The following is an 18,938-nucleotide window of genomic DNA, read 5'->3' as shown; positions in this document are numbered from 1 at the left end:
CTAGATGTTCTACCTCCTTGGCGACACTGGTATTATTAGTTGTTAATTTTAGCAATTGTAGTGGCTAAGTAGTGGTATCACATGATTTTAATTTGCATCTGTTTGGTAAGTAGGTTTGTTCAGCAAACCTTCATTGGCCATTTGGTTATATTTTATAAAATACTTGTAACTTTTTTCCTGTTGTTTGATTTTTTATTTTTGTAGGAATTCTTTAGTATCAACATTGAGTCTCTTGAATACATGGGTTGCGAAGATCTTCATTTTGTGGCTTGCTTTTTATTTTCTTAATGGTTCATTCAATGGAAGGAAGTAAATAAATTTTAATGTCTATTTTACCTTTTTTCTTTTTTTTTGAGACGGGGTTTGAGGAAGGTCTTACAATGTTGCCTAGAGTGGTCTTGAACTTTTTTAAAAATTTATTTTATTGTCTTTATCAATTGCTTCTTAACACAGACTTCTTAAATTTGTTAGCAAGATCAGTCATTTAAAATACACATGAGTGATCTGATACCATGGACTGATATTTCTTTTTCAGGATGAACATGCTTTTCTGAAAAGCTAACAATAAAACCTCTGTTCAGTGTTACAAATATATAAAATGACACATGTTCGAAACTTTTTATGATAACTATAATAACCAAGTGAGTCTTGAATTTTTAATTTTAAGACTATCCTCTTTCCTCAGTACTCTAGGTAGCTAGAATTATAGGCACACATTAACCATGTCCAGTTACATTCTGTTCTTTCAAAGTAATATTTGCATTCTTTAATGACATATAGATAAATTTGCTGGATTTTCTTCTGCATTCTTTATTGTTTTGCTTTTTACATTCAAATTTAAAATCCATTTTTGATTGGTTGTATGGTATGGTGTGAGGTGGGGGTCAAGTTTATTTTTTCCTGTGGGTATCAATAAATGACAGTTAAAAACTGTCATTTATTCAAAGCAGTGCAGTGTTAACCTTTATCACAAATTAAGTGAATGTGTATATATATTTGTTTTTGTTGCAATCCATTGGTTTATTTTGTATATCTTTGCTCCAATACCATCCTATATTCATGAGTATACTTTATGATGAGTCTTAATTTGGGCCACTAAAAGTCATTCAGCTTTAGTATTTTTCTTTATGATTGCATAAGAACTGGATTTATTCTAATAGGTCAGTTTTACCTGTCTCTCCCCCTCACCCCCATCTCATTTTTATACAGTGTCCTAATGTTATGTGACATTGTCCTAAGTCCTTGAGATTACACAGGTTCTGTTTCTGTTCCCTAGGAGTTAAATTTATGATCATGTTTTAGAATTAAAAAAATACCTATGTATGATTTGGGTTGATAATTAGGATATGTACGCTTGGATCCTGAGATCCTAATACCCATGTTAGAAAGTAATAGTCGAATGGGTGGGAAGGGGAAAAAAAAAGCATCATGATGAACCAACCATATGATGATTACCTGGGGCTGAGAGGAAATAGGAGTTTTTTTTCCTTGTGGACATGCAGGAGCCTAGATATTGGATCTTGATGCAAGTGGTGGTGAGATCCATGTGGATCAATTGGACCTTTATTTTATTTTTTTAAATTGGAATGGAGGTTGCATACACATCGTGCTCTGGTAGGAATCACAGTATATTTATTTATTTATTTATTTTTTAATGTGGTGCTGAGGATTGAACTCAGTGCCTCACGCATGTGAGGTGAGCGCTTTACCACTGAGCTATAGCCTCAGCCTCGCCATTGGACCTTTAGAGGACATTTGAATGCCAGCCTCTATGGAAGAGGAACCAAAGAGCTGCTTCTTTACAACTTAGTCCCTTAAAGTGCTCTCTTGATTTAAGTTTTTCTTGTTGATTGGCTTATGCCCAATGAGACTCCCCGCCATTCAGCATCCCTGTCTAAATATCCAGAATAGATGGAGGCATGGGAAGAGAGAGAAGTATTCTAAGTCATGGATCCTGAAGGAGGCAGGGGGCCAGTTTTGCACATAGAATAAGGCCATTTCTGATGCAACACAATTAGAATTCTGAATCATCCCAGGAGCCCGCATCTGGGCAGGTCAGCTGCTGGGCCCTGGAGTGAGTCCAGAGCTAACATATCATTAAGTTAGCTGGCAACAGACTGTAACACTGGGTGGTGAGTCTCCACTGGCCTTTTGTAAGTAGGGGTGACTCCCTAGCACTTACCCGTAGACTTGCCACCCAAGGAGTGCACCCTCTGGAAATGGTTGTTATAGGGTTTGCCCAAACACAGTGCGTATATTTATATGGCGTGTTGTTGTCTTTTAAAATATGAGCTTTCTACGTTTAGTTTTTAATTTATAGCCATTGTCATTAAAAATGCTAACATATCCTGATAATCTGATGGTGAACCTTACTGAGAAAGTGATATTATGCATAGGTTAGTGGCTAAGGAGGTGTTTGTTTTCTGGTGTTTGTTTTCTTTATTTTTAGTAAGCATCATGGTTGGTTGGTCCACCTGGAATGTTCGTTCACTCTGTAAACCTATGAGAACCAGGGAGCTATTCTTGGTGTTTTCTTTGACTCGTGAGACAGGGCCTACAAGTTTGCCTTTTGAATTACTGACAGCTGCTTACCATGGACGCTGGTGTTTTGAAGCTGGAAAGAAGTTTCTGTTTGTGGGTGTGCAGTGTATTTCTGGGGCTTAATTGCCCACCTCTTGGGGATCCATAACTTGGGCTGCAGGTTCATCCAGCTCAGGTTTCCCTCTAAGGCTCCCCACCTTGCATCAGAATGGTCAGATGAGTAGATTGCCTGGCACTGAGAACGGGGCTGTGTCCTGTTGAAGGAATCCACCAATGAAGGAGGACAGTGATCAGCTTGACTGGTGGTGATGATGGGGGGAAAGGAAGGAGCAGGCTTTCTATTCTCAATGGCTGGCAGGTTTGTTACGGGGAAGGGGAAAGTAGTTCCCCTAAAAGCTGATAACAAAGTGGTTCCATCAGAGCTGCATAGCATGAAATCAATTAGAGCTGTTCTTGAGCTGTCACCTGGGCAAGTACTTAGGGCTGATCAAACTGAGAATTAATCAGGGAATCTCAGGATGGTAATGTTAAGTCCTCTACTGGGTGCTCAGAATTGGAGTCTTGGTGAAGAGGTATGGGCTTGTTGATAGTATTCTGTTGATACGGAAATGATTTTTGAAAATGAGGAGTAATTATCCACTCCTTCCTGCTGAAAGTAGAGGGAACCTGTTGACAATTGGAGTATATGACACTGAGGTTCACTGGCTGCTCCTGGCTGCGTGGCAGATGTTGCTTCAATTCTCAGTGTCTGCATTCCCCGCGAGTTCTGCTCTCTGACAGGGACGTATGTTGTGCAGTTCCATTGATCTGGTGGTTGCTGGCATAATCTAGGCTGCTGATCCTCACCTGTATTACTCAGGCCACTTGTTAGCAAGGTTGGCTAGCATCTGAAATGGTAGGAAAATAATTACATGCCCCACTTTACATATGCAAAAGTGATTAACCATCATTAGTGCCTGACATTCCTCCCAACTGCTCAGGGAGGTGAGTCAGTATCATCACTATTCATTAGCAATTAATTAGACTGTGTTCCATGATGTCAGTCATGGACAGAGCCGAGAATTCAGCTCTGCTACCTCCCACTGTCTAGTGAGGGTGTAGTGAGTCGGAAATTCCCGCGGAATACGCTTTCCATCTGAGAAAAGGCTCCTGGACTCGGGTTCTGTGAAGTATATGATTTGGGTAACTTATTTAGATCTCTGGAGCCCCTAAGAAGGGGATAACACCGGGGGTGTCAAGCAGTGATTAAATAAGATTCTGTAGGCAAAAGCTTCTGTCATTGTGCTTAAGACCTGGTTCCCTGGGAGAAGGTGGTATTTGTATTTGAAATGCCAGGTCACATTGGGAAGCAGATCATCTTTTCCCCTAGTTGTGTCCACACCCCTCCCCACTTTTTTTTTTCTTAGGGCAGCTTTTCTCTTGAGAGAAAAATCTGGGCTTTCATTAAGATCACAGTGACCTTCGAGGCATCAAATGCTCAGTTGAGTTGTGTACTATAAATATCATTCCAGCCGTGTGACACTCTCTGGACCCTGTAGCGGCTCCCTCCCGGCCCACTGCTGTCGCCTCCTGATCTTCGTTCCTAGCCGATCTCTGATCTCCCCGAGTGTTTCCCACTCACCACTCACAGGTTGGCTTTGGCCAGCATTCATCCCTTTGGATTTCTCCCTTGGCCGTTTCTTTGGCTTCTGGTCTTCGCACCTTTGCCAGTTTGTGTTCCTTAGAGCTTTCCTGTGGTTGCCTTCTTCTGGTTCTTTCCTTCCCCTTGTGGTCAAAAGAAAAGGGAAATAGAGAAGGTAAGATAGTTTCCTTACAATAAGGCTTGTTCTTTATCGAAGAGGCTTACCTCTTAGAGGACCCAAATCTGACTCACCCCTGCAGCATAGAAGGACGTTTGCTTGTCAGAAATCGCAGTCAGTTCTTAACGAGGAGCTGGCTGGCTGGTCCAGACTCTATCTCCCCTGCATCCTCCTGCGTCTTCCTCATGTGCTGATTTCTTTCAGGGCTTTTACTCTTCATGTGGAACTTTGGCCAGAGTCAGCGTGAGGGATGGGAAAGTAGCCCAAACCCTTCCCCTTCTCACTTATATATAATCTGGGGGATGAGCTCAGTCCTGTTGTTCTCAAGGACTGCCCATGTCATCTGGTTGTTGGTTCATTCTTTCTTTTATTGACTACTTGTGAGCCTTGTCCTGTGTCAGCACTGGGGGGACTATGGTGAGCCTAGTAGTCTCAGTTCTCCAGGACACTGGGGTGCAGGTGATGGGAGCCGTGGCCAACTCACCCAATTCTATTATGGGCAGAATCTGTGGGAACACAAGAGGGTAAGTGACTGAGTTGTCTCCTTTGGGAGTTTACAATGGAAACTGAGGCATACAGATACTACAAGGGCCACAGGGTTCTGGGTGACTTGAGTGGACAGAGAGTCCTAAACTCCCAGGGCTGCCTTATAGGATATGAAGTAAGACACCAGCTAAAACAGGGTTTTTTGGTGACCCTCACATTCAGTGGCATTTCATTGAGTCTTTTAACCATCTGAAAGTGGGTGAGATTCTTAACGTTGTGGAAGACTCACAGGAATTAAGATTCAGAGGGAGCAGACCCCTCCCATCTCACCCCTTGGCCGGTGCTCGCTGAGTGGAATTGTGTCAGGTATACAGGTATCTGAGGGTCTCCCCCTATATGCCTGCCCCTAAGAGCTCAAAACAGAATGTGTGGGTCTGAGACACACATCATGCTCATTCCCCTGAATCCCTGTGACCCTTCTTGAAGGGTCTGTGGATTGTGAAGAGATTATCCATTTAGGGAATGTGGCTGGTGGGGCAGTTAGATTCACTCGGATCACTGGGAACAGCTGTTTTTGGAGTTTATTAGAGCGTGGCTGGGAAGAGTTTCAGGAAACAAGGAGCTTTCAGAAAAGTGTTTGAGGGAAGCTGAGTTACACTGGGTTACGTAATATTCTTTTTTTGGGTGGAGGGGGTCTATTTTCAACAAAAACTTACCACCTCCTTTCTTTTCCTTGGAGGTATGCTATGGAAAGGGTTGTTTCATTGAACCAACCCCTGTTCAGAAGAAGAGGGAAACTATTGAACCTATTAAAAAAAAAAAAGTTTGGATTTAGGTGAATCTTAGAAATTTTTCATCAATTAAAAAAATTTGATTTTTAATTTTACTTTTATGGGTGCATTATGATTATACCTAATAGTGGCATCCATTGTGCCATATTTATACATGCACATAACATAACTTATCAGTCTCCTTCCCCAGTTTGTCACCAATTTAACTTTTCCATTTAGTCATCTGAAGACCTCAAGAAGATCCTTTGTAAGTCTACTTCCCAAAGTGAACCATGAGGAAGGGACATTCCTTTGCTTCTGCACCATCCCATTTTGAGTAGCTATTTTGGGATCATAAAGTACACCATTGTCTAAGAGAGGATGGACTTGAAAATAAGTGAGCGACCGCCTGGTTTCACAGATGACAGAGTATCTTCACTCTTCTCACTCTTTATGAGTTTAGTGAATTTTCTGTAGGAGGATTGAATTTAACTTCTAATCTCCTTCATTTTACAAGCGAGAACTTGAGCTTCTGAGAGGTGAGTTTAGTTGGGCTATGTGGCTCATGGGTGAGTCACGTTTGGAAGCCAGATTGGTTTGAATTTTAATACCACGTCACCCCCTGCCCTTGTACCATGTTCTTTTTTGTTGACTGGATTGAGGGAAGGTGGATTCCCTTGCTCAAAGGATGTGTAAGGGAGGTGAAGACATCACTTCTGCAGATGCAGATATTCTGCACATAATTTACTTAATTAGATCTTAAGTGGGAATTTATCCTATACATTAAATTCTGAGGCAGACTGGGTGGTGGATAACCTGGTCTGTGTATTTTTAGGATACTCTGAAAGTGTGGCTAATACTCAGAGCCAGTGGATACAAGGACAGTTTCCAGGATGAGGTGGATTTTGAGCTGAGGGATGGAATGCCAGAATGGTTATTTCGGTATCCAGCCTGGGGAGTGTTTTCTCAGCCATTTCCAGTCTTGTGATCGGAAACTCTCTGCCCATACAGGGCCTCATCTTACAATTGGGTTGTAAAACCAAGGGCCTGAGTAACTTTGTGGATTATATATCAGGTGGTGTCTGAGGCTGTGTGCTGGCCCAAGTCCAGAGTAGGTTATTCCATCCTGCGGAACTCTAGTTGACCAAATTACAAGCGCCTGGATGCAGAATTCTTCCCTTTGCAATAAATGCATGAAAACATGGGAATGTTTAGAATGGAGTCTGGACTTCCTGCACAGGTGGAATAATTAATGCTTTTTGGTGTAGTGTTCCCCAACCAAGGACTTCGGACTGAGCCTTTGCAGGAACTTGGAGGGACTGTTTGCAGCACCCTGCTGCCTGCCTTCTGTGATAGTTCACCTCTGTATAGTTCAGCTGGCAGAAAGTCTTTCCTTTTCTTGGGAATATCCATAGAATAGGTCTTCTCCCTCTACTGGGACAGACAGTTCTCCAGAGGTGTTTCAGTGTCTGAGGACTCTAGGCTTAGCTGTGAGGGTTCAGAAGGATCTTACCACCTTTGGGCCATGGGCTGAGGTGAAAAATAAAGAAATTTAATAAGCTCCGAAACCAATTGCACAAGACACAGTACTAAGGAAACTGCCCCTGAGGTGGGAGCTTGGAGGTTTTAGGGATCAGAAGTTCACCTCTGGGTGCCATTTATTGAGAATCGTGGACAAATTGGAATGTGCTCCTGAGGGGTGGGTAGAGGATGATGGTGTCTGGTCTAAAAGACAGGTATACATAATAAATAAGTGTTCTGGGAGAGATTTGCTCCCCTAAGGGATGGATGGATGTTCAAGGGTAGATTGGTAGAAGTTAGTTAATTAGGAAATGGTTTTTAGTCTAATAAGTGGAAGAATTTTGGTGTGCAGGCATGATGGAGGCTGTCAGTACTGAGGCCTTAGTGCACCCCATCATTGGTGGTGTTCAAGCGTAGACTGTGATCAGCGGATGAGATGTTTTAGAGCATTGCACGGGTTGTTGGTATATTTTGGTCTAGAGCTTGGCTTTCGGTTGTAGTCAAGATGTTCTTTCTAGGCAAAGGTCCTGAGCCCCTTCTGTTAGCTCTCACTGTCCTGGATTCAATCCCATTACTAGACTGGTGGAGCACAGGACACCCCTACCATTTATTTTAATATGTGGCTCTCTGGAGTGGATTCATCGCTGTGAGCTGTCTAGAGCTCAAGGCCTGGCCCGTGGTTCTGTAAGTTTTTTTTTTTTTTTTTAAGTTGTAGATGGACATAATATCTTTTATTTATTTATTTTTAGTTTTTTTTATGTGGTGCTAAGGATCAAACCCAGTGCCTCAAGCATTCGAGGCAAGTGCTCAGCCACCAAGCTACACCTCTAGCCCTAGTTCTGTATATTTTGTTGTTCTGGTTTTTTGTTTTGTTCAGGGAGAGGTGAGGAGGGAGAAGATGGCTAGCCACTGCCAAAGAGTTCCCTCTAACTCTCCCTGTCTCCAATAGGCCGCCCTAGGACAGTGTACAGTTCTATTCTTGTTTTATAAGACACTTAGATCCCAACACAAAATGTAATAGCTGGAGAATTCAAAAGGCCCACGCCGTAGGCATCATAGAGTTCACCTGGGGGTCAATTGAAAACCCTTACTTATAGCATAATTTATACCTTAAGGTCTGCTCGTTTTTGAAGTCCTGTGTAAATGTACGCTGTGTGTTGGTAAGGGGTAGGAAATACTTTGCTGACATGTTCTTTGAATGATGGCTCAGTGGCAACATTTAAAGGCCGACAACCCGAGAGTGGTTCTCCCCCACCCTCCCTCTTTCTTTTTAATCCAGGTGTTGCCAAATCTAGAAAGCTGTCAGGGTGAGAAGCCAAAAGCACCCATTAGTGAAACTATTGATTGTGTGATATTCATGTGCCTCAGGGTTTCTGTACCAGGGATCTGTTGAGATTTACTGGTGGCAAAGGACCGGGGCACTGGATGCAGTTTGACAAGCCACTTGCTCTCAGGTGATGGTCCTGGTGATGACCTTGGGATGTGGATTGATTGACCAGTGCAGCTTTCCTCCTGAGCGTTTCTTTTGAAATATTGCACATATTTGAGAGGGTGGGCGGGCGGGCATAAGCAGTGGTCACAGAAGCTCTCCCTATTCAGGCCCTGTGCCTCCCCCTTTACATTAATCCCCAGGAGCAGTTATTCTCCCCCTTTTAGGAAGGACTTTGAATTAATGATCTGATGTCTTTTCAACAAAGGAATATTGATATGTTAGTGTGTAGGACAGCAGGGAGTACTGGATTAGATCCTTTTCACATTGGTGTTAAGCCAGTGTGACATTTGTTTAGAAAGCTTATCCTTTTATGACCATAAGTTTTATGCATAATTCAAGGAGAATTAATTTTTGCAAAGATTTCTTTTAGTTCTCTAATCTTCAGTACTATAGAAAAATAAATGAAAGGGCCCCCCATGTGATCAGGAATCAAGAGACCAAGTGCCCCATGTAGGTGTGGAACACTTCCTCAAGTGTGCCAGGCACTTTTGGTGGGTGTTGTAGAAAGACAGGTGGGGATGATATGGTCCCTGCCATGAGGTTATCGTTTCGGAGCTGAGTGTTAAAGTGACCAGACTGTACAGACTAAGAGCCCTGAAGATCAATGCCATAGGTCCAGGTCAGCTGGCACAGCTGACTTGGTAGGATGAATAATAGGATAATAAAATAATCTTCCTCCTGCCTTCCTCGTTCCTGCCACCATCTTTCATGTGATGATCTCATGTTGGGATGCTGTACCATTTCAGTTATGATGCCAGTTGCTACACTGGAGCTTTTATTTTGCTTTATTTTCTTATAAACAACTTCTTGTGCTATGGAGATTTGATTATCATTGAGCAAAGCATCTGTAGTAGACAGTGGCACTTAGTAAATGGTTTTCATACGAGTCCCTACAAAACTTGCAGTTCTGAATGAGTCCTATTTCGGGGAGAAAATTTCCTCTCATCTCTGAAGCCATCCAGTCTTCTGCCTGGTGTTGCCCTTCTGTGTAGCGGAAGCCACTTGCGCCTCAAAATTCCATATTCTGTCCTAGGAGTTATTTTCCAAGCAAAGCTGGAGCCTAAAGAACTTGCAGTAGAACTAGCAATGTTTGTGGATACTGCGTTCTTATACTATTTTGTGATTTCTCTTTTAGGTTTATTTTCTTGAAAAGGCTCCAGGCTTCGGCTTGGAAAATCCAACCGCCAAAATTGAGCCCGGTAGCTGGAGCGGCAGCGAGAGCCCTGCCGAAAACATGGAAAGGATGAGTGACTCTGCAGATAAGCCGATAGACAACGATGCCGAAGGAGTCTGGAGCCCCGACATTGAGCAGAGCTTTCAGGAGGCCCTGGCTATCTATCCACCGTGTGGGAGGAGGAAAATCATCTTATCAGACGAAGGCAAAATGTATGGTAAGTGGCCTGGTACGTTCCTCCGAATTACTACCTGCTATTGTGGTCGAGGAGAGATTTAACTGGCCTTTGAGTGTGATCATCCATTGTACTGGGCTGAATGATCTTTGTAGAATTACAGTTTGTTATCCAGGTAACTCTCACCTGAAGAGGAGTGTCAGTAGCGGACCGCAGGGGAAGCAATCCCTGGGCTTTATCTTTCTGCATGCTCAGTGGTGTTACAGTGGAAGCTCCTGAGGTCTGGGTGGGGACATAGGTAGTTGCAGTGGTCTACGCAGTCCTCTTCAGCTCACTGGCTCAATGTAATCATAGCGCTGGCACTTATCTCCTGGAAACTGGTGCCACAGAGGCATGGGGGCCTGCTGCCACCAAATCTCTTGAAACCTGCACCCGTTTCCCACAGGAAGAGCCCAATATTCAAGATGTTTATGTGAAATCTCTTCTTACAAAAGCCAACAGGTTTTTAAAAAAAAAAATTTTTTTTAAACAATGCTGTACAGGCCAGATACAAACACGTGCATGGGCCTGATCAGATCCTTGAACCACTTGTTTGCATCTCTGCTGCCAGTTTGCAGTTGAATGCCAGATGAGGCATTAACCCCCAGACCATTCTCGCCAGCCTTCCCTTCTCCAGGGGGATGCCTTGCAGTGTGTTCTGAAGGAAACTCTAGGAGTGTGAGGAAGGTGAGACTCTGTTAACCAGTTAGCTTAGGATGCCAAGACAGTAGCAAGTACCCATCTATGAGGGTTGCTAGGTTGGGTTCGGGCACCGCTCCTCCTTCTATCAATGCTTCCAGATGCAGATCAGTACTTTTTGGCTGCTTACCTTTGGAAAGCAGATGGAAGGTAGTTGCTTATACATTCTGCTTGTCTAATTGGGCACAGAGTTGACAGAGTTTGCACTGTAGCCGAGTCTAAAGAGATGCAAACAAATAACCTAAAACTCACAGAGAACAAGCTCAGCAACCTATCAGAGGTTGTTAACTTATCATAGGAGTGATTTATTTCTAAATAATTTGAACTCTTTTCCGGGACAGGGTGTTGTACCTTTACTCCTCTGTCAGGAGCTGTAGGAGGTTGCTGCTCTAGCCAGCACACACTGCTGAGGAGAAGGCAGATGGTGGTACAGCTGCCACCAGCTGTGCTCCCACCCCACTCTCCCCTCCAACTTGGATGATGTAATGGAAACAAGGACAGTTTTGCTTTCTGCAGTATTGGAGCCCCTTAGCCTGCCATGCACTGGGAGAGGGCGAGTCCAAACCTTCGGCGTTTGTTTTAAAGGCTCTCCTGATATCTTTCTTAGAGCAGCTCCTTCATGTCTAGTGACACAGAGTCGGGAAGGAACAGCTAACTCAGTTGCCGTGGGCAGAAGGTCAGGGCCTAGACGCTCTGTGGTATTTCTCTTCTGCTTTGCTTCTGCAGCCTGTTTGCTCCTGAGGGCTTGTCCTCATACCTGAAGATGTCTCCCCCAGGCCTCTTAGGCAGAAAAAAAATACTTTAATCTTCTAGCCTTCTTTGAAGATGGCTTTATTATATACAGGGTGGCTTTGGGAGCTAGCTGTATAGTTTGTTTCCCCAGAAATTGTTTTAATCTAAAATAATGGCATAAGATTGGAAGTCCTTGTTGGAATAACTACTTCACTTAATTTCTCACTAAGAATACCAAGAGAGCCCTGCCCCATCTAGAAGGGGCTTCAGGGCCAAGGACACAATTCAAAGCCAAAGTTAATTTTTGTCAACTCCAGTTTTGTTTCGTTCTCTGTTGAGATTTTACTTTTTAGATAGCAGCTCTGATATTCAACTACTTGGCTGATAACTCAATCATAAAAGTATTTTCATGTGAAAATAATTGTGTAAGGGCTCTTGTTAGTAATTTGGTCTCACAGATAGTAAGCTAGGAAAACAATGAGAAACTTTGGACTTGTATTGTATCAGCAATGAATTTGAACAGATTAACCTTTGGTCTTAATCTCATCCCCCCCCCCCACCTGCAAAAAAACGGTAGAGTAGATGATATCCATGGAGTCTTTGATGGACTTTTCCATTTGGGAATGCTGGGATTTCAGGACGTGTAAGTCAGCAAGATGATCAGTTATTGCAAATGTACTGCTGCTTGTAGGAATGTGTCTTTAGCAACCAGGGGACTCGGACTCAGTGCTTCCTTGGTGCACATATTCTTGACCTATGGATTCTTTTTCCTTAAGCCAATGATGCATTTACGGACCATGGCCAGTCCATGAATTACGTGGCCGTAATTGGTGGCCAGCGTGATTTAAAATGAAGCAGTCCTTTTGAGGGAGCTGCATTGGGAATATAGCTCATTTGGTCGTGGGTTTTTCATCAGGCAGAGTATGCAGCCCGTGGCGTTTTGTTTCTGGATCAGGGTACAAGAGATGGATTTGTTGCACTGCCCCTGTAGCCACCCCCACCTCCCTGGGGAGAAAATACCTCCACTCAACTCCCTTTCTTTGGTCCACCTGGAAGAACTGGAAAGGGAAACATTGGAAGCTGGGCTATGGCAGATGGAGATGGGGCACCTTCAGAGGAGCCCTGCCTGGGACTCTGAGAATGGGACAGAGTTGATTCTTCACAGCGAGCAAGGCCTGGCCACCTGGCGATGGAGTCATGCAGGGTCAGAAGCGCCGTTCTTCGGCTTCTGTCCTGTTCCCCATTGTACATACATGAATCAGGACACAAACCAGATCAGGAAGCAGCAGTTCTTAAGGCCATACTCTTTATGACCTTACTCTTAAGAGCATACTTTTTCTCTAAGGGTTTTAAAAATGAAAACATTGAAAGTATTTGGGATTCCGTGCAGTGAAATCAAAATAATTTAATGTCCTTTAGTGATGAAATACCGAGTGTTTTTTCTTGAGGGGGGTTGGTTGTTCCAATATTTCTGAGCCTTTGTAGAGTGCTCTGTGATGTCACTAATCCTGAACCATTGGAGAAGCAAGGTCAAGTGATTTATTTTGGTAATGAAATTTCCTTCATGGTTGGCAGTAGAGCAAATGCAATCTCGGAGAGAAAGAATGGAAAGTGCTGTTTATGATGAGGTTTCATCCATTGGAGGGGATGGCTTGATTCTCTCTTGTTTCCTTGGTCTGCAGGGGAGCTGGGACTTTTGTCATTGGTCTCTATGTGGATAGATTGCTTCTGCCTTGGGCTCCCCAGTGTGTAGGCAGTTATTCTTAGATGATTAGGAGGGGGTGCGACCTTCTTTGACTTTGTTCCTAAGGGCATGCACACTCGTTCCTGTGGGCTTGCTCTCTTTCTCTGCGTCTGTTTTCCTTTGGCATTTCTTATTTTTACATAGTTGTGTTTTTTCCCCCTCCCCTGGTAGAGAGTGGGGGAGGAGATAGCAGGAGGACAAGATGGGAGGGAAGTCAACAGACTTCTGTGAAATTGGATTTTGGGGGAGTAGACCATAGTTTAAAACAAGACAAAACAAAGCAGTGAACCATGGGAATACCTAGACCTATTTCTTTTGTAATTGAATATACCAGTCTTGTAACGTGGTCAGATAGTCCCCAGAATCAAGCAAGGGGAAAGATAGAAACCAGCTTTTACTGATGGCCGTAGAGGCTGGCACGTGCAGTGCTTGACAGTTTGGACTTTGTAATTTCTGTGGATCTTGGCCCTGCACGTCTAGGTATTAGGCTTTGTGCAAGTTGCCTTACCTCTCACTGTCCCAATTTCCTCAGCTCCAAAGGAGGGTTAACTAGATCCTACTTCACCGGGATTGTCGCAAGAACTAAATGAACTAATTGTGATCTGGAATCTCCCTATGATGTTTAAACAGCATCTGGCATACAGTGAAAGCTTAAGTGTTTACAAACTGAAAACAAAGAAGTGCTCTCTGCCTCTCTGTGTGCTAAGTCCTTTACATGTAATTTCCAACTGATGCTCATAACCATGCCCTGAGGTGGATATTTTGGTCCCTACTTACTGATGAGGCAGATGGGGGTAACTGCCTTGCAGTTGGCTAGTATGGATGGTATAGCTAGAAGGTTTCAACTCTGGGTCCATTAATTCAACAAGTCAGTATTGAATACCAGCTGTACTTCAGCCCTGTGCTCTTAGTTGTCAGACACCAGTGAACCAGACAAACACAGACCCTGCCCTCATGGAGCTCTCACAAGTTCATTTGCAGTAAACTGACCTGATGTCAGGGCTGTGTGCCAAAGATTTCTGGGAAGTCTGAAGGCTCTTTGAAGATGGTCACCTTCCACTTAGCCTTTTGAAGCCTGTTCTTGGCTACCAAAGTCCAGGACACCTGGCTCGATGCTGGCAGAAGAAAAGCATCTCAAATAACATGGCAGAGAGGGTTGCAGATCACAAGGCTGGCCCTGATGGTGTCCAGAAAGACATCTGGAAGGTTCTAGTGCCCTAGGATTATACAAGGAGTCCCGGTGGGTCAATTGCTTGTCTGTATCTTTCTCCTTTTGTGAGCAAGTCCTTTTAGGGACCTTGCTCAGTACAGATCCAGAGAGGAACCCTTTCTTCCTGGGACATTAGGCCTTCTGGTCAGTCCTAGAGAGCTGGGGTAGAACTGACCAGGGGTATTAATGAGAGCACTCACTAGCAAACATGAGTGTATGCTGGCTGATCATCATGGCCAAGGAAGCTGCAGTTGTGGTCCCCAAGCTCCACCTGATCCAGGCAACACAGGACTGTCCTTTTGCAAGAGTGTACTCTCACGGTCTGTCTCTGTGGGTCAGTATGCCGGCTGTGTCTGTGGAGCCCTGAAGGCCCTGATGTGGAAGTGGGCATCAAACCCAACCGAGCCTATAGGGTCTCCAGGCCTTGGGAAATGCCCCTAGGGGCCTGAACTGTTATTCCTAGATCTCCATCTGACTTAGTGTGCCATCTTTTGCTTTGGTTACCTCTCTTCTTTCTGACCTGTTGTTTCAAGTGGATTGGTTAGAAATGTGAAGCACCAAGGGCTGTGCCCCTCAAACAGGCTGGAAAGCTCTCTGAAGCAGGGCCCTGTCTATCCCTGTAGGCTCTGTTTCAGGGCCTGGGGTGCAGAGTGTTTGAATATGTGCACACAAAAAAGGAATTACTGGTTAAATGGAGAAAGGTGGATGATGAAGCCTCTGAGCTCTGAGGGCCTCTGTCGTCAGAGGCATTGGCTAGAAAGTGGGGTAAGAAAAAGAGGAAAGTGTTTATTTTGTTGTCTTCTTAAATGAAGAAAGAAAAGCCCCCGTTTTTTGCAATTTTGTGTTGACAAAAGTTAGTTGAAGAGGTGGGAGGGATTTGTGTTCCAAGTAGGAACAGTAGGAGAGCAAGGGTTAATTCTGGAATCCTCAGAACAGATGAGTAACGGGGAATTTTGAAATAGTTTGGTTCCTGTGAAAATAGCAAGGCCAGCGTCATCTGCATTTTGATTGGGAAGCTTAATGTGTGGGGGGCATGCAAAGGTTTATGTACAAGGTGTAAGCCCTTGTGCAACCAGGGTAAAAAATAACCAATTAAGGATGGCTCAAGACTTGGCCATGAGGGAGGAAACAGGAAAAGAATGCTACATTATTACCAAGTTATACTTTTCAAAGGCTTTGAGTGGCAGTGGATGTGCCCTGGGATTCAGGAAGAGATGGATTTATAAATTCCTTCACTGAGAGCCTGCATTGTGCTTTGACTGTGAGTGGGGACAACAGTTAGAAAATAATTAAAATGGATGAGAAAGGGTCTGAACCAGACCCTTTAACTATGTTTTAGACTGCCTTAGGCTATTTTATCTTGTTTTTTCCCCATAACAATGATAAAGGTGCTATAATTATCCCCATTTTACAGCCAAGAAGCTGAGGCCCAGCAAGGTCAAGTTACTTACTCAAAGACAGCAAATACTTACTCAAAGACAGCAAATACATTGTGAAGCTGACATTTACAACCAATCCAGTCAGTGCAACTGGCTATAATACTGATAGAAAAGGAGTAGTATATTTTGTACTTGATATGCACAGTTTAGTGATAGAGCAGCAAAAAATGTGATTGTTTATAGTTGGGGAATTCATATGTATATATATATGAGAATGAATGAAGGAGCGAGAGAATCGAACAGAAATCAGACACTTGTCTGACTTTGAACTTTGGGAAAGTGATTTTTAAACTTCGATTAAATTATAGATCCTTTTGAGACTATGCAGAAAGTTGTAAATCTCACCAGAAGAATGCACATTTGTAGTTATGGGATTATTGCATGTAACTTTAGAGGATTTCTGGAGCCTTGGTTCAGAATTGCCATGTTGGGGAGAAAGAGAAGGAAAGGGCATTTAACTGAAGGAAACGGCCTGGTAAAGGCACAGAGACGTGAAAAGGTGTAGCTCTGATGTGCTTAGAATGAGGGCATGTCCGAGGTGGAGCAGAACAGGAGCCTGGAAACGTGGGCTGGCCCCATGTCATGGCGGGCATGCACACCACAGGAGGGTGTCTGGTGCTAATTCTGAGGGTAGAGAGAAGCCATTGCATTATTTTAAGAGAGAAGATGTGGCACCCTATATTTTGCAAAGCCGTATCTTAAGGCCTGAAGAAACGCTGTGTGGCTGTTGCAATAGTCCAGTGGGCGATCACGGACCTATGTTGAGGTGCTGGCGGTGTCAGTGGGAGGAAGAAGTTTCAAATTGGAACCAACAGAACCGGCCAACTGGATGTGATTTGTGAAAGAAAATGAGGAGTTTGATGTCACGGTGCCACTTTTGCGAGATAGGTTGGCGGCCTATTAAATGAGATGAGGAGTAGAGACAGGAGAAGCAGGTTTATAGAGAAGACAGGAATGAGGACCTGAATTTTGTCATGTGCTTGAGGTTCTGGGCATCCATCCAGATGGGCATGGCCTGGGAGTTGGAAATTCGTGCCTGGAGCTGAGGCAGGTTGGAGATGTAGGAGTGGTTTGGGGCTCATCATTGAAGTGATTCTGAAAGCTGTGGACATGGATGGTGATAGCCTCACACTTTATCAAGGGCAAAATTGTTGTGGATTTTAAATGGAATGTCTGTAGCTGTGGGAACAGTGAAGAGATTGCCTTCTGCTGGAGACAGGTCAATGGTTCCTGTGCCCGACTGTCATCCAACAGAAATACTTGAGAGGCAAAAAAAGGCCAAGACAAATGGTAACGCAGAATCTCTGAAAGGATGTGCTGGGAACCTGTATTTCCAAAAGCCCCCTGTATAATTAGGGTGATGAACCAGGATTGAGAGTCACAGGGCCAGGCTGCAGTCTGGGTCCACACAGATAAGACCACATTTTCAGCGTTGGTTTAAAAAAAACAAAAACACACAAACAAAAAAATACAAGACAACAATAAAAACTAAACAAATGAGCAGGGAATGAGATGTAACTTTTCAAATGGTTCTTAAAAAATTGGGGAGCAGGAATTTAACTGCGTTTGCTTTGTGGTTCAGTTTGTCTGCCTTCTCTACTGAGAAGGAGCGTTACCACGGTCCAGTCTTTGGAGAGATTTGGTCATGCATGGAAGGAGACATGGTATCTTTTCCTTTTTTTGAGCTAGGACTTGAGTCCAGAACCTTGCACACATGAGGCAAGCACTCTACTCTGAGCTATGTGCTCAGCCCCTAAGACATGGTATCTTTAAGGGCATAGCAAGTTAAGAAAAGACAGGAGGTGACGCGGCCATTTGATTAGTTGCGGGGAGAGTTTGTAGGTTAAAGATGTGTTTGATGGAGCAAAACCCAGAATTGACTTTAAAGGAACTTGGATTTCTTTTGCTCCAATGAAGAGTGGAAGAAGATGGGAGGAGGGTTGAGGGAAGACCTGGTGATTGCTGTTCTTCAGATGAAGATTAGGCCACATGGGCTGAAGTGGGCTGTGGGCTTTTGAAAAGTAGAGCAGGCTCAGTATGACATTATGGGGAATGGGATCTGGATAGACAGGGTGAGCAAAGGAACTGCAGAAGGCCCGAGGGAAGGTGGAGACATTACTTTTTTCCCTTTCAAATTGAAGTTTTTATTGAGATAATTGTAGATTCACAATGCAATTGTAAGAAATAATACACACAGTGATCATTATCCACAGAGATCCTTTATACACTGCTCATTTCCCCCAGTGGTTGACTTTTGCAAAACTACAGTGTGGTACCACAGCCAGAACATTGACATCTGTACAACCCACTGATTTTTTTTTTTTTAAATTCACATTTCCCCAGTTTTACTTGTGCATATATTAAGTTCTATGCAATGTTGTCCCCCTGTAGGTTCATGGGTCTACCTGTACCGTCAGAACACAGAACTGTTCAGCACCACAAGGTCCTGGGAGGTTGCCCCATACCCATCTCTATCCCACTCTCTCCGACCTTATCCCTACCTAAATTTGAACATTTCAAATATGTTCTGTAAGTGGAAACATACTGTAGGTAACCTTTTGATATTGGTTCTTTTTCCATTCAGCATAATTCTTAGGAGATTCATCCAAGTTGCTGCATATATCAGTAGTTTGTCTCTTTTGATTGTCGAGTAGTAATCTGTGGTCTTGTTTGTCCTACAATTTCTTTAACCATTCATCCGAGTCAGGGTATCTGGGCTGACTCCAGGTTTTGGTCATCCTAGATCTGCTATGAATGTTCATATGCAGGTTTTGGTATGAACCTAAGTTTTTATTTCCATGGGATAATTTGCCAGGATTGTGCATTGCCAGGTCACATAGTATTTGTATGTTTGGTTGTTATTGTTTTTAAACCACCCAGCTTTTTTCCAGAGTACCATTTTACACGCTCACCTGCAGTCTAGTTTCTCTGCATCCTCACCAGCATTTGGTATCATCACTCTCCTTTATTTTAGCCACTGTGAGAGGTGTGTAGCAATATCTCATGTGGCTTTAATTTGCATTTCTCTAGTAACTAATGATGTTGCATATCTTCTCCTGTGCTTATTTGCCATCTGTGCGTCCCTCTTCAGTGAAATGTCTGGCTATGTCTTTTGTG

The 18,938-nt window shown here is 43.6% G+C and overlaps 1 protein-coding gene across 10 annotated transcripts in view; it reads left to right on the top strand.

Moving 5' to 3' along the window:
* The window catches only part of Tead1 (TEA domain transcription factor 1), a 258,279-nt gene that overhangs the window by 74,961 nt on the left and 164,380 nt on the right, over window positions 1-18,938 (top strand). For all 10 annotated transcript variants that reach the window (XM_058576901.1, XM_058576902.1, XM_058576904.1 and 7 more), the window contains one exon: window positions 9,745-10,000. In XM_058576901.1, the coding sequence (XP_058432884.1) occupies window positions 9,745-10,000 (256 nt within the window). The remainder of the gene's footprint in view (window positions 1-9,744; window positions 10,001-18,938) is intronic.

The sequence above is a fragment of the Marmota monax genome, unplaced genomic scaffold (genome assembly GCF_021218885.2).
Source record: "Marmota monax isolate L192 unplaced genomic scaffold, Marmota_monax_Labrador192_F-V1.1 WCK01_AAM20220418_F8-fsc00061, whole genome shotgun sequence".
Taxonomy (NCBI): domain Eukaryota; kingdom Metazoa; phylum Chordata; class Mammalia; order Rodentia; family Sciuridae; genus Marmota; species Marmota monax.
The sequence above is the reverse complement of the archived record's forward strand: the minus strand, read 5'-3'. Positions and strand labels throughout refer to the sequence as shown.